This window comes from Centroberyx gerrardi, chromosome 3, assembly GCF_048128805.1.
Source record: "Centroberyx gerrardi isolate f3 chromosome 3, fCenGer3.hap1.cur.20231027, whole genome shotgun sequence".
Taxonomy (NCBI): domain Eukaryota; kingdom Metazoa; phylum Chordata; class Actinopteri; order Beryciformes; family Berycidae; genus Centroberyx; species Centroberyx gerrardi.
In genome coordinates this window covers 22267062-22287821 of record NC_135999.1, presented here as the reverse complement: position 1 = coordinate 22287821, position 20760 = coordinate 22267062, and the positions used below count along the sequence as shown (strand labels likewise).

Here is a 20760-nt window from a genome sequence, read left to right as displayed (position 1 = left end):
AATTCCCGCCCCACTGGCCACAAGTATAAAGAATATATCACAAGGATTCAAGGGTGGTATAACATGACACACAAAACCAATACTTCTGCAGGCTGAACTCTTCCAGAGGTCGAATCATTGAAACATCCATGATTAACTGTTTCTTGGGATTGCTCAAGAGGATTACCATTTTATTTCCAGTTGTTTTGCTGTATTTGTTATTATCTCTAGCAAGCCCAGGTAAGACTTACTTTATTTTTCAACTTACATTCACAGTATACTTTAGGGCTTTATCTGGCATCCTTATGCAGGAAAATGTATGATGAGTAACACACTACAAGCCAAATAAATTTCTATCAACTTTTGTAAGCAATCAACAGGAAGGATTGAAAGGGTCAGCACCCTGTCTCTACACCTAGATGTAATAAAATGTTCCTGTGATGGTGAAAGTGTTAGGTAAAATAATAAGAGCTGAGGAGAACAGGTAGGAAGGATTTATTTTCTTATTTTCTTTATTGTCTTTCTTTAAGACATGAGCATACTGGGGCAAGTAGAGGAGGTAAATAAGTGAGAGGCGGATGCAATTCAAAGGAGATGTAAGAGGAGAGAAGCTGTAGTTGGATTGTTTAAAAATTCTGGTAACACTATAATAAAGTTGTATTAACTAACAAGAGTTAATGCATTAATTGGTGAACAAATGCTTAAGGCATGAATATGTATTTCATGTTAACTAAGTAACAAATGCATTAAATACTGTAGTTAAACTCGATGACTGATCTGTCTCAGTTTTAGAACTTCCTCTTCCATTAATAAACCATTTACTAAAATTAACAAAGCATGCCCAAAACTGTAATTACAACTCCTTTCAAAAGATCTCCATCCTCTATTAACAGTTTCCTGGTGATTTGTTAACTCTTAAATAACCCATTTCACATTACCTACTGTAAAGTGACAGCTCTTTATGCCTTACCAATGGCTTACAAGTTCATGTGAAACATTACTTAACTCTGGCAATGATGCATCAAGTTGGTCCAGTTTGATTACTGCATTTACAAATGCATTTGTTAATTACTTAGTTAGCATGTATTCATTCCTTAGTTAAGCACTTAGTAAATACATTAACTCATGTTAGTTAATACAACCTTATTATAAAGTGTTACCAAAATTCTGTCTGACTCCATTTCAGAAGTGAAATATTTTGTTTACACTAGGTCTGGTAAGACTTTGATGAGGTCAAACCCATGAAGCAGATGCAGAGATAGTTGCCAGCAAGAGTGACTCTACGATGACAACCATGGACATTGATGACAGTCAAAATGGCTATAAGCTCCTTACAGCGAATGGCAGCAGGTTTCAATATTCAGGTAAAAAAATGAGAGCTTCATTCCAAAAGGAGATAGCCACCATGCTTTTGTTAAATTTAATCTCACTGTGGAAATGTCTAAGTTGTTTGTCTGTATAGCATTTTGCAGTGAAATCGTTAAATATCTTAGTCAGCCACATTCATCCTCATGTTGACAAACCCACAAGTTCCTCAGATCACTTCATCATTTTTTACATTTCTACTCCTTCCTGTGATTCAGTTCATGAGTTGAGAAAGAGCCCTCTCAGGCCCGCTGTAGTCTGTCTGGGGCTGCTGTGTGTTCTCCTGCTGGCTGGGATCATAGGCCAGGGAGTCCACTGTGAGTCTACCTTTTTATTTTCTTTGTCAAATATTCTAATGTTTTTTAGAAGTTACCTGAGATGAGATCATTGATCCAGGACACGTTTATCAATATCTCACCTCTTCTGCAGATCGCAAAGTAGAGAGAGACCAAGAGAACAGCTACAATGCCATGACTAAAGAGAAAGACAACATACAGGAGAACCTGAAGACCACGCTTAAAGACAAAAGGGAACTACAAGGCATCCAAACCCGGTTACAGAGCAAAACCGATTACTTAACTAGACAGAGAGACCAATTACGGACCAATAACGATATTCTGACAAAAGAAAGAAACGATCTTAAAATTAGTGAAAGCCAGTTACGGACCAGTAACAATGCTTTAACAAAAGAGAAAGACCAGCTAAAAAACAGTCAAGGCCAATTGCAGACTAATAACAATGCCTTGACTAAAGCCAAAGACTTGTTACAAACAAGTTACAATTCAGTGGTCAAACGGACAAATGAGTTACAGACCAATTACAACTCACTGACCAAAGACAAGGACAATTTACACAATAGATACAACAACCTGACCAGATCAAGAGAGCAGTTGCAGATTAGTTACAACTCCATGATTAAGGAAGTAGAGAAGTTACAGATCAGCCACAACTCCTCCACCAGTGAGAAAGACAAGTTACAGAGCAGTCACAACAACCTGACTAAGGAGAGAGACAATTTACAGGCCAGTTACAACTTACTTGAAAAAGGGACAAACCAGCTGCAGGCTAGTTATGCTGCTTTGATTCAACAACGAGACCAGCTACAGATCAGTTACAACAACACAACTGCGGAGAGAGACAAGTTAAAGATGAGATACGACAACCTGACTGCAGAGAGAGAGCAGTTACAGAGGGAAGTTGAGAGACTGAATGCAACGATGAGAGGTAAGCAAAAGGAAACAGAAATACAAGAATGAATTCAGCATATTCAGCATAAAAGCATAGTTTGGATGTCTATCCAACAGTTAGGAATGTCAATAGTGTAGATGTGTACTTTTGTAATAGTTGAGAGCTCTGCTTTCAGAACATTGTCTAGGTTAGGCTTGGATTGCAATCTGTCCTTGGATGTTCATTATTTATATCCCTCATCATTACTATTCTTTCAACAAAGAAGGAACACACTGAGCAATTTTGTGTTGGGAGGTCTTAATGGTGATTAATGTTTAGGCTACAATTTGGCTACATGTAGTGGTTCAAAGTGAAAGTTTCATAGACGGCTATGACTCCATCTTTATGACGAAAACCAAGCGTTATCTTGTACATAGACTTCTTTGGTACATATTTTTGATATTCAGCTACAGCTGTTTATGTGTTAAATATTTAATAATGTATTTACTGCTTGATCTAAACCTGGGCTATATACGAGAGCTAAAGCATAGACACAACATTGAAATCATGTCTAGTGCTCAGTGGGAAGGTGTATTACTGAGAAAGGTGGGCTGCTCTGCTCCACTCTTAGCATGCGGAGCAAAAGTGAAATGTCACTTTGCTGACAATGCCGTTTTGTGAAAAACTAATCAGTCAACCATCAAAAATGAGTTAAAAAATTGTAATACTCCAAAAGGATGGTAGGGAGCACTGACTTGTTCTCACTATCTACTTATCGATTGATGTATATATTAAATTTACAGAAAAGACCTGTCTTCCTGGCTGGAAGAAGTTTCAGAATAGCTGCTACTTCCCTTCTATGGCCCGTAAATCCTGGACCCAGAGCAGACAGGACTGTCAAAGCAAAGGGGCAGACCTGGCAATCATCAACAGCCCAGAAGAAATGGTGCGTTTATCTGTGTGCGCTTGCATTTATATGTATGTGTGCAAGTATGTGTTGCTGCGCGCTTGTTCACGTAAATTTGCTTGATGTTTTGAATGTTATCTCTCTTCATCATGTTATCTCTCTCAGTCATTCATCAATGGTTTGTATGGAGATGGGGACGAAATCTGGATTGGCTTGAATGACGAAAGAGTAGAAGGAGATTGGAAGTGGGTGGACGGGACGTCACTGACCACAGCGTAAGAGACTGAACTCATATCTCTGCATGATATTAAAAAAAACAAACCTAGAACGATTTGTCTTGCCACCATTCATGATTTCAGTCATCCAGGGAATGGTAAAGTCATGGAAACAACAATTAATCTCCTTTTGAATGTCTCTCTGTACTGCAGGTACTGGGGCAGCGACCAGCCCAACAGCTGGAATGGACACCAGGACTGTGCGGAATTCTGGCGTCGTCAAACAGGGAACGGGGTTTGGAACGATGAGTCATGTGACAAAGACGAAAAATGGATCTGCGAGATGTAGATTTCCTATATAGAATGGCCTTATAGCCAACCTTTCTGGTCAGTGTATGGTAGGTCAGAGATCTTATTCAACCTCAGTTTCAGGGTCGAACAAATACAACTGTGAAGCGTGTTAGGGAAAAAAATCGCACATAGGATCTGCTCTCAGTGTATTGGCGTTAATGGCAAAATAAGGGCAACTGAAGCAAACATCTTCGTTTCAGAGGAGCAGATAGCTTCCGTTCCAAAGTTGTATTTGACCAAATTACACACAAACCTAAAGCGTTGTTGACATTGAGAACTAAAATGTATTTTGTTGTGATGAGTAACTTTGGAACTTGGATTTGGAAAAAGTTTAATTTACCAGTTGGCCCTGCTGGTGCTAGAGCAGATGGGTTTAGAGAGGCTAATTATCATATTAGCATTGTACTGAGATTTTCAAAAATACATTCTGTACAGTTTATACCTGTTAGCACCTGATCCCAGTTTCACATTAGTAGATATTGGAGCTATCGTTCTGTATGGGATACACTGAAATAAGGAAACTATCAACTAACTGTGGCATTTTTAACAAATAAATAATTTTTTACAGATCAGTCTACCCAGGTGAGGAAAGTGTCAGATTATGTCACACTCATTTGCTACTGTGATTGGTTGAGGATGATCCAATGACAAAGGGCACAATGGCACTCTCATTAATGGATTCCCAGGCAGGGAGTGACATAGCAACTGTGGCGGTTGTACCCATTTTAAAGTCACAATGAAACAACATTTTTGAGAGCATCTTGCTCTCTTGATGTGTTTCCTGTTGAAACAGGATATTGGGCCAGGACATAACGTGGGGAGGGTTCATTCGACAGTGTAAACCAATGTGATATCAGTTCTTGAAAGAGGGGCGGAGGAGCGTAATTGTTCAAAAATATGTGATGGTATTGCTTGGAATTTTTATTCTGCCTAGTGGTATGACATGAGGTAACCATTGAAAATACATTGATTTCCAGTGAAGATACAAGAAAGTAAAGATTTTGAAAATTTTTGGCATTTATTAGTAAATGGCATGGAAAATCAGCTAATAAGGAGATAATAAAGTGGACAAACAATTGTTGAGTAGCTGCTGCTGGCTAATGTGGAGGAATTGTGAATATAAACTGTGTGCCACTATAGGCCTGTAGGTGTCACTGTATGTAAGTTTCCACTTCTTACTACTTAGCTCCTCCCAGAGCAAAGCATAAATACCAGTAGGTATCCAGTGTCCACTGTGAAGAATCATTTCACTGCTAGGGTGATGACCTTTCTCCCGTGCATGTAAAATAAAAGCATAATCAACAGCAGTCAACTGAGTTTGCTTATTGCTTATACTACTTTTGGCTACCAAAATAGTACACTTTTAAAAAGTATACTAAAGTACAGCTTAAGTGAGGTAACTATTTCAATATACTTTTTATAAGTGTACTTAGACTACAATTGCAGCATATTAATGACTCATACTAAATCTGTACTTTAAATTAGTACATTAAAGTACATAAAAATACCAAAATTAAACTGCCAGTATACTCTTTGAAAAGTACATATGGGTAGAAATATACTCAAACAAACTTTTAACGCACTTTATATACTAAAAATATACAGTAGCCTACTTTAAGTATGGAAAAATATACTATTTTTTTTTACTTTGGTGCACACTTCTCTCCATATGAAAATATTTATTTTACATCACCAACAGGGTGTCATGACACCGTGAAGAAGGCATAATGCCGAAACATGTTGGTGATGTAAAATAAAATATTTTCAACCTTCATATAATTACTTATTCAAACTAGTAAAGGTTGAACACACTTTTGATAAATATACTTTAGCATATTTAGAAATATAGTCTATCATACTAAGTAGTTTTTCCCATGGTAACTTCTCTTGACAGGCTTAAGATCCAAACCCTTTAAGCTTACATATATGGTGGTTGAGGGAAATGGAACTAGAAAAGATAATTCAGTAGCTTACATCAGACTAACAATCAGGGTGAGAACAACAGTAAAATGTCTGACTTTTCCCCATTTGGATGAACACATTGCATATACGTATATATCACAAATGTATCATAGAATGCCAGAAATCCAGCCAGCAACTATGGTAAAACATGAGATCATGGTAAAACATCATGGATCATGGATTATCATGGTGATACCACGTTTGGGGAAATCAAATGCAGCCCTTTAAGAGAGAAGAGAGAACATTAAATTGTACAAGGCTATGTTGACTCCATTAAGTTGGAATTGGGTTCAAAATAGGTATGTTAAGTATATTGTTTGAAACCCTAAATTTACTGAGTTTTGCCAATATATATTCTACATGGAGTAAGTAACAATAGACTAAAAATACTTAAATTTATCTAAAGAAATCTTTGATGCTCTTATCTACTATCTGTACAAATGATAATCTGCACATCCAAAATTACTAGGACTAAAAGAAAGAAAAAAAACCCTGCTCTCTTCAATGAATAAGATAAGATAAAACTTATTGCCATACCAACTAAGCTAATCTTGAATCTTGAATCTTAATGATCCCCTTGTGAAAATTGGGTCCTTGCAGCAGAAAATAGTAATAGAAAAAAAAGAAGAAAAAAAAAAAGAAAAAAAGAAATAAAAATAAAAACATATATATATATACACCGTATATATACAGTATATGTAACAATAAGAGGGATATAGGAATGTAAAGAAAGCAGATCTGTGAATTTACAGCAACATACATGATGTGCATCATATATTTAGATTAGAAGTACAATACACACTAATTTCTATGCTAAACTGCCAATCCACTAGACCTTATCAAACAGCACTCTCATATCATTAAGACATACAGTCTTTATCTAGTATCAAAAGTACACATGCTAGTTGTTTTTATTATGACCACAGTGGAACTATAAGCCCACTCCATAACTTTTAAGTACAGCATAAAATAGGCAAACTTTAAGTTCACTGGAGGAACTGAACTGAAGTAACTGAGCTGACTCCTGATTCAGATAAGTTTCAGACAGCATGTTGATCGCTGAACTATTGAAACAGCATGGTCAGCATTTCTGTGTTCTGCGAAATCTGAACTTCCTCATAATTTTTCATGTCACATTGAACCACTGATTGTGAAAGTGATGTTGCCATGGAGCACTGGTCTTCAGTGCTCAGGTATACAGGTATATGTGCGTCATATATGTGATATACTGTATATATGTGTGTCAGTAAATCTGTATACTACGCAGTCTCGTCCATCAGTACAACGGCTTTCCTACCAGCATCTACTGAAACAGACAAATAATGTACATAGACAGAGGGTAAATGGGTGCAGGTATGCCTCTTGGACTGCCCCAGGCTCTCTCTCCACCTCCTGACCAACCCTCAATTCCCGCCCCACTGACCACAAGTATAAAGAAAATATCACAAGGATTCAAGGGTGGTGTAACATGACACACACAAAACCAATGCTTCTGCATTGGTTTTCTTGATTGCTCAAGAGGAGTATCATTTTATTTCCAGTTGTTTTGCTGTATTTGTCATTATCTAGCCCAGGTAAGACTTACTTTATTTTCAACTTACACTACTTCTTATTTTCTTTATTGTCTTTCTTTAAGACATGAACATACTGGGGCAAGTAGAGGAGGTAAATAAGTGAGAGGGGGATGCAATTCAAAGGAGATGTAAGAGGAAAGAGGGTGTAGTTAGATCGTTTAAATATTCTGGTAACACTTGGTAACACTTTATAATAAGGTTGCATTAACTAACGAGTTAATGCATTAATTGATGGTGAACAAATGCTTAAAGGATAAGGCTGGTGTTTTTTAATGCATTGCTTACCGTCAACAAATCCTATGAAAATAACAAAATCAGCAATGATTTTGTTTTGCCAACAAGTCTCGTCCATGTAGCCGGTGCCCAATGAAGCCATAGAACTCCATTGTATTAAAAAAACGATTAAAAACACTTCAAAGAGCCATGCCGTTGCTCTGGGCAGCATATTTCATCATCGCGATGCACTGGGCCAGCCGACTTTTTCCTCAAACAACTTAATAAGCTGTAAACACATTTGCGATCTCAGGAAAGTAGTTCCGTAGCACCGAAAATAGTCCCCAGCGTAATGAAGCATTTGTTCCCATTTGAATTTGATTTGGTAATAACTACAACAGTCTGACTTTTCGTGGTAACAGTTAGCGATTTTTAAAGGAGGGGTATCATTTGCTTTTTCAGCAATTTTATATAATTACCTGGTGTCTATAAAATACATCTGTTAAGTTTTTTTCAGTAAAAATCGTTTAGTTATATCTTTAGCTATTCACTTCCCAGTGTTTGTTTCCCGCCTACAAGAAAATAGGTTGTTTTACATAAGCACCTTCATATGCTAATGAGCTACTGCTCTGATTGGCTGGCCATTCTGGAAGGCCCGCCCTCCTCTTTGCACTGATTGGTCGATTTCAGACAGTCCAGTGTCTACATAGAAACTGGAGCAAAATCTGACTGGCTTGTACAAGGGGACATGTTTTATAGTTGGTGACTGTGGGGAAACAGCATAGTAACATGATTCCATTTTTTTTTTACTGTGATTACTTCACACCTCCAAGAACCAAAATCACCATAAATACTAAGAATTGCCACATCCTAGGATACCCCCCCTTTAAAATTGAAACTTTGTCTTTGTGAGCTGTATTTCAAGGTTTTTAGCTTACAATTGGAGCCAATGACTTCCGGGTTGACGGCTAAAAACGATACGTGGGAAGTCAGAAAGTAACAGAAGTAGAGTATAGCATTGTTGATTTTGCTATTTTCATAGGATTTGTTGACGGTAAGCAATGCATTAAAAAACACCAGCCTTATCCTTTAAGGCATGAATTTTTTTTTTCATGTTGACTAAGTAATTAACAAATGTATTTGTAAATACTGATCAATGACTAATACTGGTCAATGACTGATCTGTCTCAGTTTTAGAACTTTAGCAAGTTTACTACTTGAACAAGTTTACTCGCTCGCTTCATCGATTCCGCCATTACAAGAATGTTTTTCAGGGATGGGAGGGGGAGAGCGCCACTTTCAAACAGTGAGGGAGGAGACAAGGTACTTGTCACTAAAATGAAAAGCTACTGAATGGACTGGGAGGAGCTCTGATTCAGTCCGAGTTTGACAACAAGCTTTAGAAAAGAGATGAAAACAACAACACAGCTGGCCCACGTGTGTGGCTAATTGTTTATATAATTACGTCTCAAAAAAATCTCCACGTAGCACATGTTAGTTTCAGGATTGGTTATAGGGTCTGAAATCGCTTATTGCAGGTTTAACTCATGTTAGGTAATACAATCTTATTATAAAGTGCTACCAAAATTCAGTCTGACTGTGAAATCTTTTGTTTACAGAAATTCTGATAAGACTTTGATGAGGTCAAACCCATGAAGCAGATGCAGAGATGGTTGCCAGACAGAGTGACTCTACGATGACAACCATGGACATTGATGACGGTCGAAATGGCTATAAGCTCCTTACAGCGGATGGCAGCAGGTTTCAATATTCAGGTAATAAAATGAGTGCTTCATTCCAAAAGGAGATAGCCACCATGCTTTTGTTAAAGTTAATCTCACTGTGGAAATGTCTAAGTTGTTTGCCAATTCAATACTTTTTCAGGACCTTCAAAATAGCAACAGAATCATATATACTTGGTGCATTTTGCAATGAAACCGTTCAATATCCTAGTCAGCCACATTTACCCTCATGCTGACAAAACCACAATTTCCTCAGATCACTTCATCTTTTTTTTACATTTCTACTGCTTCCTGTGATTCAGTTCATGAGTTGAGAAAGAGCCCTCTCAGGCCCACTGTAGTCCTTCTGGGGCTGTTGTGTGTTCTCCTGCTGGCTGGGATCATAGGCCAGGGAGTCCACTGTGAGTCTACCTTTCTATTTTGTCAAATATTCTAATCTTTTTAGAAGTTACCTGAGATGAGATCATTAATCCAGGACACGTTTATCAATATCTCACTTCTTCTGCAGATCGCAATGTAAAGAGAGACCAAGAGAACAGCTACAATGCCATGACTAAAGAGAAAGACAACATACAGGAGAACCTGAAGACCACGCTTAAAGACAAAAGGGAACTACAAGGCATCCAAACCCGGTTACAGAGCAATACCGATTACTTAACTAGACAGAGAGACCAATTACGGACCAATAACGATATTCTGACAAAAGAAAGAAACAATCTTAAAATTAGTGAAAGCCACTTACGGACCAGTAACAATGCTTTAACAAAAGAGAAAGACCAGCTAAAAAACAGTCAAGGCCAATTGCAGACTAATAACGATGCCTTGACTAAAGCCAAAGACTTGTTACAAACAAGTTACAATTCAGTGGTCAAACGGACAAATGAGTTACAGACCAATTACAACTCACTGACCAAAGACAAGGACAATTTACACAACAGATACAACAACCTGACCAGATCAAGAGAGCAGTTGCAGATTAGTTACAACTCCATGATTAAGGAAGTAGAGAAGTTACAGATCAGCCACAACTCCTCCACCAGTGAGAAAGACAAGTTACAGAGCAGTCACAACAACCTGACTAAGGAGAGAGACAATTTACAGGCCAGTTACAACTTACTTGAAAAAGGGACAAACCAGCTGCAGGCTAGTTATGCTGCTTTGATTCAACAACGAGACCAGCTACAGATCAGTTACAACAACACAACTGCGGAGAGAGACAAGTTAAAGATGAGATGCGACAACCTGACTGCAGAGAGAGAGCAGTTACAGAGGGAAGTTGAGAGACTGAATGCAACGATGAGAGGTAAGCAAAAGGAAACAGAAATAAAATAATTAATTCAGCATAATTCACCCAAATGGTTCCTTGTCTGGGAAAAAGCATAGTTTGGATCTTTGTAGTCAGCATTAATTCTAGAAACAGTTAAGGAAAAGCAATGCATACTTTTGTAATAGTTGAGAGCTCTCCTTTCAGAACGTTGTCTAGGTTAGGCTTGGATTGCAATCCGGCCTTGGATGTTATTCTTTCAACAATTAAGGAAGGTGTATTATTGAGAAAGGTGGGCTGCTCTGCTCCACTCTTAACACACAGCACAAGTGAAAAGTCATGTTTGCTGACAATTCCATTTGGTGAAAAACAAATCAATAAAGGTATACACTTTTTGACCACGAGGAACCATCAAAAACTATTTAAAGAATGGAAATACTCCAAAATGATGGCAGGGAGCACTGACTTGTTCTCACTATCTACTTATTGATCAATGTATATATTAAATTTGCAGAAACTTGTCTTCCTGGCTGGAAGAAGTTTCAGAATAGCTGCTACTTCACTTCTACTGTCCGTAAATCCTGGATCCAGAGCAGACAGGACTGTCAAAGCAAAGGGGCAGACCTGGCAATCATCAACAGCCCAGAAGAAATGGTGCGTTTATCTGTGTGCGCTTGCATTTATATGTATGTGTGCAAGTATGTGTTGCTGTGCGCTTGTTCACGTAAATTTGCGTGAAAAACATTGCAATAATGTTTTGAATTTTCTCTCTCTTCCCTCTAAGTCATTCATCAATGGTTTGTATGGAGCTGACAAAGAAGTCTGGATTGGCTTAACTGACGAAGGAGTAGAAGCACATTGGAAGTGGGTGGACGGGACGTCACTGACCACAGCGTAAGAGACTGAACTCATACCTCTGCATGATATTGAAAAAAACAACAACAACTGTTTTTCTTGCCACTATTAATTAATTCATATCCTCTTTGTTGTTTTCAATCGTCCAGGGATTGGTAAAGTCATGGAAACAACATTTATTCTCCTTTTGGATGTCTCTCTGTACTGCAGGTACTGGGGCAAAGACCAGCCCAACAGCTTTGATGGGAGAAACCAGGACTGTGTGGAATTCTGGCATCGTGCGACAGGGAAAGGGGACTGGAATGATGAGAACTGTAAAATAGAACAAGAGTGGATTTGTGAGATGTAGGTTTCCTATATAGAGTGACCTAAGCTATGGCCAACCTTGCTGGCCAGTGTCTGGTACTGATGATCATGATGTAATGTCAGAGCTTTATCTCCATTGGGTGGTAAATGGGGAATATATTTGCCTGGATCCAGGCCCCAGAAATGCTGTCAGCCACACCCCCATTTCTGAACCTATTTTGGCGAAAAAAGAAGGTGGAGAAGAAAGTGGAGGGGCACTGATGGCCTTAAACAAGTGTGCTCAATATGTGTGGCTGAAATTGATTCTGGGGGAATGGACCCCAGCAAAAAATATAATATGCATATGCTATATGAATGAATGAATGAATGAATGAATGACATTTTATTTTCGTATCATGCCAAATTAATGGCCCATCCCACATGAGATTACATGACACAGTGTTTTGCAAACAAACAAAAAAAACGCCATATTGGGCCATATATAAACCAACCAATCAATGTTTTTCTTAACTGTAAATTGCTGTGTGGCATGGCTGCATTATTATGCTATAGTCAAATTGCGATCTAATTGATTTTTTTTTTTTTTCCACTTATTTTGTACTTGCAGTGGCATAGCAAAGGCAATTTCAGTTTAAAAGTAGTCTTTGTTGTAGAAAATGAATGATAAGTTGTTGGTGCATTAGTGCAAATTATTATATTGTTTTGTTAAATACTCAATTCTGATTGGCCAGTGAAGGCAGTTTAAGGTCTGTTATTTCTAATAAGCACCATTAGTAAATCCAACAAAATGGACCAGGCTTCCTGACTGTGGAGTGATATGATTCGATTTGAAACAGTTTATGTGAAACAGTGGTCTGTTGTTCAGAAATAAGAGACCTCAGAATGCGTTCATTGGCCAATCAGAATTGAGTATTGAACAAGGCCAAGTAATAATGCAAAATAAGCCCCGCCACGCATCAGGGACTTGAATCACTCTGACTGGGATTATTTTGCAATAATGACTGGCTTGCTGGTATTCTAGAAATCAGATCACCTCTTGGTTCAGAATTTTCTTTTCTTTACTATTGACTTGCTCTTTAACTATCTACAAATAGCCTACTTGTGCTCAGGTGCTTCAATCATATTTACAAAAACATTAGAATGACAAATTACAAATAAAAGAGTTCACCTTGTATTTCTTGTGCTACTAGTGTGATGAATCACTGCACACACAAGGATTTACTAATGTGGGTTCTGTTGGGTCTTATGTGTATAAACAGGGTAGGCAAGTAACTGATTACAAATAATACATTACAGTGTCACAGGTATTGCAAAAACATATATAGCCTAGTCAGATTACAGATGCTTGTAAAATAAAAAAGTAAAAAGTACTGATTACTGAAAAATAAAGTGAATACTTTGATTACTTTGTTTTATTTTGTAGTATGTCTATGTGTACTTTTCATTCACATAATTTTGCCCATATTATACGTATATAGATGAAAGTCCTGATGTGGCCTCTCCGTGTCTCTTCTGTCTGGTTCTGGTTCTTGGATATGGAAGCTTCCCCAACCCTGTGCTTAACTGATTTTGAACAACTTCCAACTGCAGCTGTACCTCCAGTGTCAATCGACTGCAGATTTCCTCTTATTGGCTACCTTTGATGTTCTTTTTCTTTTTGCAAGCACATGTCCCTCGTCCCTGAGTTTGCCTAAGACGATGACATCACCCACCCTGTCATTGCTTTCCGCCATCCAAGGAGCTTTTCTCTGTGGGCACGCCCTGAGCACACTAGCTTTCTTGCATGTTGCAGAGGAATACCCTATAGTTGAAGTTAAAGTCTAGTGGTAGTTGTTCAGATCAAATGCCCCACCTTTCTTCACCATCGTTGTATAAGAGCCAACAGGAGAACATAATAAAATGAAAGTTATTTTTATAACATCCTTACATTGTCAGTTGTTGCTACAGTAAGCAGTAGAAACAGTAAAAACTGCTTGTGACAGAAAATCACATGATTCGTTTTTGATCCCATGAAGCTAGTCAAGAGGCCTCCATGTGTCCAAGATTATTGTGTTTCATTACTCCTATGGACATCTGCTGTTTCTGAAGCTGAAGGGGGAACTGAGTCTGTCACCACCAATTTTGCTCAGTTGACGTGTGTTTTGACGAGTGACACTTTTGGAAAAGATGATTGATGGAAAAGATGCAAGGAGACCGCTGCACTGCTGCACTGCTGCACTGCTGCACTGCTGCTATTATTACTGTAGGAATTTGCAAAACTTTTCAGTAATACCCACACATGGTGAATATGTAGGCCTATTGTAAATATTTAAACATGTATTTAAATGTATTGCACCTATAATAAATATAAATTTACTACAATATATATTTCTGACATTTCAATGTGCCCTGTATACTGTGTTAAAACTAACAAGACTTCATGTTGTTACACACACACACACACACACACACACACACAGTAGTTGCAACATCAGCTCGCCCATAGAGCACGCCCACCCATGCTCTTACGTGTACATGCAGTGTGCAAACTACACCACATGACCCTCAACAGTTTTTTCCTTCTCTTTTCCCTTTCTGCCTATGATTTTTCTCTCTCACCACTTGCTAACTCTCTCTGTTTTTTTCAGTTATTAACAACAGAGAACCATGGTTGTAGCACAGGTCTGGACTCTCCAGCGACACTTTGTGGGTTTCCCTAAACTTAGTGATTTTGAACTAAAGGATGAGCAGCTGCCTGAACCCAAACATGGAGGTCAGTATTAACGATCACCTATCAATTAATGTATCAAAATGACCATGGAAGCTATCTTCATAGTTAAAACCCATGACTCTTTTTCAGAAGGTTTTGACATGACCATGACAGTGTTGTTTGTCATTTTGCAGCAGTTTTGATTGCTGAAGGGAGTGCTTTCATAGTGAAATTATAACACTGGAGTCAGGAAATAATTCTGTTTCCTACTAACCTACTGTGGTAGTCAAGCAGTATGGTGGTGGGTGTGACTTCAGCGTATAGTTTCAGTGGCTGCCTTGTGTTTCCAGAGGTGCTCTTGGCAGCTGTGTTCCTGAGTGTGGACCCATATATGAGGTTTGTAGACTTATAATGCTACATAACACACTCCTCCCGCTCAGCCTTTGTCTAAATAACAGAAAATTACTAGGAATGTTCCAAGTTATCTCAGGGGGCCACTGCAGCCAAACAAACCCCCAAAAAAGTAAAAAATAGTCAAGCTTCGCAGCACAGGTTACTAAACATAAACTGTAAAATTACAATCCAGAATGGTAGAGTACATTATCAAAAAAGCATCCAAAACAAAATTACAGTTGATATGTTCTTTCCATTACAGGTTGTTACTGCTGTAATGTTACATTAACTGTTGAAATTATATTTTTTTGTAGATTCAAACAATGTATTAAGAATGTAAATTGACAACAAGCTGTAAAATTATGGTAAACAGTTTGAATAGAAACTGTAATTTTACAGTTTGTCTTTCTTTCCCTGGTAACACACTTGCCCATATTTTTCAAACAAAAATGTGATAATTCTATCTCTAAACTGTAATTTTACAGTTTATGTTTGACAACTTGCGCTTCCAAACTTTTCAAGTTTTACAGTGCATGCTACCTTGAATTTGTCAAACTGTGAGTGATTTGATTTAAGTTTGTCAGCTGACTGCCCGTCTGTTTGCGGGTGTGTCTGTCTGCCTGCCTGCAAGCATGCCTGTCTTTCTGTGTACTATTGTATGAAGGAGGGAAAAATGTTTTGCAATATCCAGTCCAGGCCTTATCTAATCTGTGGTTGTGGCTCCTCCCCTCCTATGATTTGTACAGAAATACTATGTATAGTTATCAGTCTCTCTCTCTAACAACAGGTTTATTTTATGAGGAGTGGTTCAGTGTATAATGAGACATTGCTCGGAAACTTCTCTCACAGAACAAATCAGACAATACTACAAAGGTGGAAAATCCCTCGAGACATAAGCATTCTTATGTTGGCAACATTCACATTTGCACATCCATTTTAATGATCAGTTATCAGTATGTTGGATAATAGATCAACTATTTGTTCCCTCCCGTAGGCCTTACAGCAGTATGAGGATGAAGGAAGGAGATGTGCTGATAGGAGCTCAAGTTGCCAAGTATCTTGCACTCAAAAATACTCCAACAATATCTATGATGCACACTCCTGTTCACTTTCACACATGCACACACATACAAATGCGCACTCTCATATTCAGTCGTTCATGCAGTCATTCATGCAGTCAGTCAGTCAGTCACTTACTGTCCTATCCTCTCCTTCCCTCCCTCCCTTCCTCCCTCCCTTCCCCTCTGCCACCTATTACCTTCTCTGTATTTACCCAATCTGCACTCCACGCCTCTTTCTATTTCTCCGTCACCCCTGTGCCTCCCCCGCCTTCCAAGGGTAATCCAGAGTTGTAACCCCAGTTTCCCAGTGGGGAGTCATGTAGTGGCCCCGTGTGGCTGGAGAAGCCACTATATGTGTGACGGGACTGGACTGACCCCTCTGCCGCTTGACTGGCCCCAAGACGTCCCTCTCTCACTGGCCCTTGGGACCATCGGCATGCCTGGGTAAGATGAAGGGAGGCGCAAGTTTGTGGATGGGTGGAGAGATGGATGGATGCCGATGGACAGGTGGATGGATGGATCAATGGTGGGTTCAACAAAGGCGGTTAAGATTTTAAGTTAAGACTCTCTCTCTCTCTCTCTCTCTGTCTCTCTCTCTCTTTCAGTCTGACGGCTCTGTATGGTCTGGAGGATGTGTGTGAGATAAAGAAAGGAGAGACTCTGCTGGTCAATGGTGCAGCTGGAGCCGTGGGGTCAGTGGTCGGACCGATCGCCAAACTGAAGGCATAGTGCACTCAACCACACTTTTTATGATCCAATACTGTCTAGCAAAGTTGACCAAGTGGCTTGGGTGGCTATGAAGCTGTTTTTGTTAATCATGGACTGAATCTTTGATTTGGCTTTGATTAATTGAGTGTATACGGTATATATACAGTATTCTAGATGGGCTGTGATTTAGGGATGATTATGATTGCTTTTAACAAAAAATGTTTTACAGAAAACAAAGGACACAAAAGCAGATAAAAGCAAGGATAGTATACGAACGAGATAGAATGAGTATATCACAAACTCAAAGATAATGACTATGGCTCAACGCATAGACCTTGGCGCTGCTGCTGCCAGAATATTCTCTGTAAAGTCCTTTGAGACATGCTTGTGATAAAGGGCTATATAAATAAATGAACTTGAAGTTGGCACTAACACTGCCACGTTTAGGGGTTATTTTCCCACTTGGGCCACCGATGGAAAAACAAAACTCATGATGTCATAAGGAATGTTGGATGAAAGTGTCCACTAAATATCTAAATATAGTCTCTCTGTCACATTTGCCCAGGGTTGTACTGTTGTGGGTTGTGCGGGGACGGATGCTAAGGTGGCCTATCTGAAGGACCTGGGCTTTGACCACGCCTTCAATTACAAGACAGTCTCCTCATTGGAGCAAACCCTCAGAAAGTCCGCACCCGACGGTTATGACTGCTACTTTGATAATGTGAGTGAGAGAATGAGTGAGAGAGAGAGAGAGAGAGAGAGAGAGAGAGAGAGAGAGAGAGAGAGAGAGAGAGAGAGAAAAAACATATTGTTTAACCAAATCTTTATATTTTTGTTCACCTGATGTTAGTCCTATCAACTTGTACATATTTGGTACCAGCTGCCAAAAGGTTGTAAAATTATACTTTATTTTACATCCCGCTAATTACGGGGTAACTAGTTTGTAATTATGGGGTACTAATAAAATAATAATTCTGTAGTTACAGGTTAACAAAACAAGAAGTCCGGGGATGAAGGAATAACATTTTTGTAATTATGAGAGATCTATAAGGTAGTTATGTTGTAACTATTTTCGTAATCACCACATAATGTAATTATGGGGGACAAAACAAATGTTAGCGGTGCTTCTTCCCTGTACTTATGGAGCAAGTCCAAGGTGTGTGGGCTGTAAAATAAAGCAGTGCTTGTTCCCCTCTTGCCCCCCCCCCCCCCCCCCCCTCCCACACACACACACACACACACACACCCACACACACACACAGGTAGGTGGCGAGTTCTCCAGTGTTGTGATGCCCCTGATGAAGCAGTTTGGCCGTATTGCTGTGTGTGGGTGCATCTCCACGTACAATGACATGGCTCCTCAGAAAGGTAGAATAAAAAAGTCACAGCCTCACACACTTGATAAATACTTTCACACAATATGTGTTCAGTCATTTTCTCATAAATCAAAATATACCACAGGACTGGCCATGCATGCTTTGCCAGATAATCATATACAATATGATAATAATCATATAGAGTATATTTGGCCACGTTTACTGTCATAGAGCTGATTGTTAATGTCTATCAGAAACTGTATATCGTTGGTTAATTTAATCGTGTAATATGATAACTCATCAGGTCCATATATGCAGTCCCATATAATCTCCAAGCAGCTGCGCATGGAAGGCTTCCTGGCCGGACGTTGGGAACACAAAAACCAGGAGGCCCTAAAGAGACTGATGGCCTGGGTCAAGGAGGTATGGTTGGACTGGTCATGTAGAAAAGTTTGGCCCAGTAAGGGTTTAGTTAGGAATTCACACCAACTCAAAAACATAATAGATCATGAATTCAGAATTATAAGGTACCATCTGTGTTCAGAGTAGTTTTCACATACTGTATTAAGACAATAAGTTTTGATATCCTGTCAAGCAAAGCTAAGTTTTTACCCACTTTTTTTACACACATTTTCAAAAATCTTATTTCAGCACCATATACTGTAAAGAGCTGGATTATATGACTGGCTTTTTTTAAAAAATTTTTTTTTACCAAAATATCACATGGAGACTCATAATTCTAATTTCCTGTATCCGTCCTTCATTAAGATGTGATGTGGATGCATGCATGAAAAGTTTTTGAGAACATTATGACATTTTGGGTTTTTGTTTTTACCTGTTTTCTGAGTCAAAGTTTGTGTCTATGTGTATTTTCTCTCAGGGTAAACTGAGCAGGACTGAGCATGTCACTGAAGGCTTCTCCAACATGCCTGCTGCCTTCATCGGCATGCTGAGCGGAGACAACACCGGCAAGGCTGTAGTCAAGGTCTGAAGACAATGCAAAGATGAACTAATAAATGTGTTTTATAGTAAAATTACTTCCATTTCAGTAAATGTTTTTTATGATTTTGATGATTATGAAAGACTTTAGATATGTTGCAGAAAATGTGGATTCTGTGAGGCACAAATGTCATCATACTTCATATGTATGGTACTTCAGTTAATTTAGGAGTATATGCAGGAGACCTGAGGTGCATGAATAAAAATAAATATCACTATCAATATACAGTATATCAGTTGACAACGTAGTCAGATATGTATTCCACACAGACAAGCAGATGGACATGCAAACAGACAGTCTGATATATTTCCATTGACCAACATATGTTGTTAAGTTAAAACTTAACCTAAACTGAGAACAGTCATCACATTGAAGAGTTCATCAACCATTGTGGAGAGCCTTCACAACCGTATCAGCCTTATCAATTTTACAAGCTTATTCTGTGTCATCTTCAACCTACCTGAAATTATATGTGCATTTTGCTAACTGTAAACTTTCTGTGAAGTAAAACATTTCTTATTGTGCATGGCTGATTGTTTGGTGGGGAATTTATACTTAAAATCTGATGACTTGGATGTCTGCTTTACCCACCCATACTGCTTTTTAAAAATAAATTGATTTTTTCTTTTCTTTTATTCTTAGTCTCTTTTAATTATCTTTAATGGGTCAAATGCATAAAGTTTTAATCATTGGGGCAACTGAACATGTTCATGAAATGTGTTAGGGTTAGTTTGAAAAGTGACTTTTCTGCAATTATGAGACCAAATTCATTCACATAATGTAAACAACCAATCAGTATCATTGTTTGTATTGCTTTCCTTGAATGGAAGTAGTTTTCAGCGCATTTTATTTATGTGTTTTTCACATTATCACACTTGGACCGCTCATGCACTTGAACCTATGGCTTTTTGATAAGTTATCCAGAAAAGAAAAGACATGCAAGACATGAAATGTATAAAGTCTGCATACATTTTAGCATCCCTTTTTTTATATTGTGTTATGCTACTTTTTTTTTTGCCTGAGATGTACACAAATCACTAAATACACCATTCTTAAGTGGAAAAAAATGTAGAAATGTAGGGGAGGTAGGTATTATCACAGAATTTGAAACTCTAAACTAATACACTTTATTTTTACTTTTATTATATAATACCCATTTATTTGACATCGTTTAACGATATTAATAAAGAGTGAGACTGTTCTGGAACAGGAGGACCTCAGTAAAGACTAGGACTGTGCTGGGATCCATGTCTCCATCACATGGACCCAGTGGGAAACAAATGATTAGCCATACAATCGCAAGCTGTTCTGAGTCGGAAACAGGCCTCTAAACAGTTCCCATATCAAAGAGTCACTCTGTCTTGTGTGGAACCTGAACTAAACAAAGCAGTTGTACACTTGTATGTGTGAAAGCACACACACACACACACACACACACAGTTGACTCTGAGAGTTGTGTTGCCACTTCAGATTTCCCAGATATCCCTTGCTGCCACTGCCCACACAGCAGTTTCACCTTCCAACTTTTGCAGTGTCACTAGGCTACCAGTAGATGGCAACCTAACGTGAATGTACTTGAAACATTTCATTTCATTACAGACTTACTGTGATATCATAAAACATTATAGTCAAATCTAGATAGATACAGAATGCAAGAACTCATACTTGATATGTAAACTTGATATCTTCCTGC

General features: G+C 38.5%; 3 protein-coding genes across 4 annotated transcripts; all 3 read left to right on the top strand.

Moving 5' to 3' along the window:
- The first annotated feature begins 82 nt into the window (after nt 1–82).
- On the top strand, nt 83–5285 carry LOC139910681 (uncharacterized). Of its 2 annotated transcripts, none has more exons than XM_071898058.2 (7): nt 83–219; nt 1191–1343; nt 1563–1661; nt 1774–2568; nt 3315–3457; nt 3584–3693; nt 3847–5285. In XM_071898058.2, exons 2-7 carry the CDS (start codon nt 1265–1267, stop codon nt 3980–3982), a joined length of 1362 nt encoding a protein of 453 aa, XP_071754159.2. In that variant the 5' UTR covers nt 83–219; nt 1191–1264; the 3' UTR covers nt 3983–5285. The 2 variants fall into 2 exon arrangements, with proteins under 2 accessions (XP_071754159.2, XP_078138779.1); XM_078282653.1 differs by having other exon boundaries at nt 86–219; nt 1166–1343.
- Nucleotides 5286–7499: 2214 nt separating this feature from the next.
- On the top strand, nt 7500–10842 carry LOC144538492 (uncharacterized). Its single transcript, XM_078282655.1, has 4 exons — nt 7500–7520; nt 9353–9508; nt 9778–9876; nt 9984–10842. The coding sequence occupies exons 2-4, from the start codon at nt 9403–9405 to the stop codon at nt 10805–10807; spliced, it is 1029 nt and encodes a 342-aa protein (XP_078138781.1). The 5' UTR covers nt 7500–7520; nt 9353–9402; the 3' UTR covers nt 10808–10842.
- A 3646-nt stretch (nt 10843–14488) lies between these two features.
- On the top strand, nt 14489–19702 carry LOC139910688 (prostaglandin reductase 1-like). Its single transcript, XM_071898066.2, has 9 exons — nt 14489–14652; nt 14940–14985; nt 15977–16036; nt 16320–16487; nt 16649–16766; nt 17317–17472; nt 18014–18119; nt 18372–18490; nt 18948–19702. The coding sequence occupies exons 1-9, from the start codon at nt 14547–14549 to the stop codon at nt 19056–19058; spliced, it is 990 nt and encodes a 329-aa protein (XP_071754167.1). The 5' UTR covers nt 14489–14546; the 3' UTR covers nt 19059–19702.
- The last annotated feature ends 1058 nt before the right edge of the window (nt 19703–20760 follow it).

What these genes read in the sequence shown, in the direction of transcription:
- LOC139910681 (XM_071898058.2), top strand. Translation starts at nt 1,265, where the DNA reads ATGACAACCATGGACATTGATGACAGTCAAAATGGCTATAAGCTCCTT. An exon ending in CAGCAGGTTTCAATATTCAG is followed by an intron (nt 1,344 to 1,562) that starts GTAAAAAAATGA and finishes CCTGTGATTCAG; the next exon opens with TTCATGAGTTGAGAAAGAGC. An exon ending in TCAACAGCCCAGAAGAAATG is followed by an intron (nt 3,458 to 3,583) that starts GTGCGTTTATCT and finishes TATCTCTCTCAG; the next exon opens with TCATTCATCAATGGTTTGTA.
- LOC144538492 (XM_078282655.1), top strand. Translation starts at nt 9,403, where the DNA reads ATGGTTGCCAGACAGAGTGACTCTACGATGACAACCATGGACATTGAT. An exon ending in CAGCAGGTTTCAATATTCAG is followed by an intron (nt 9,509 to 9,777) that starts GTAATAAAATGA and finishes CCTGTGATTCAG; the next exon opens with TTCATGAGTTGAGAAAGAGC. An exon ending in CATAGGCCAGGGAGTCCACT is followed by an intron (nt 9,877 to 9,983) that starts GTGAGTCTACCT and finishes CTTCTTCTGCAG; the next exon opens with ATCGCAATGTAAAGAGAGAC.
- LOC139910688 (XM_071898066.2), top strand. Translation starts at nt 14,547, where the DNA reads ATGGTTGTAGCACAGGTCTGGACTCTCCAGCGACACTTTGTGGGTTTC. An exon ending in ATGACTGCTACTTTGATAAT is followed by an intron (nt 17,473 to 18,013) that starts GTGAGTGAGAGA and finishes ACACACACACAG; the next exon opens with GTAGGTGGCGAGTTCTCCAG. An exon ending in TGATGGCCTGGGTCAAGGAG is followed by an intron (nt 18,491 to 18,947) that starts GTATGGTTGGAC and finishes ATTTTCTCTCAG; the next exon opens with GGTAAACTGAGCAGGACTGA.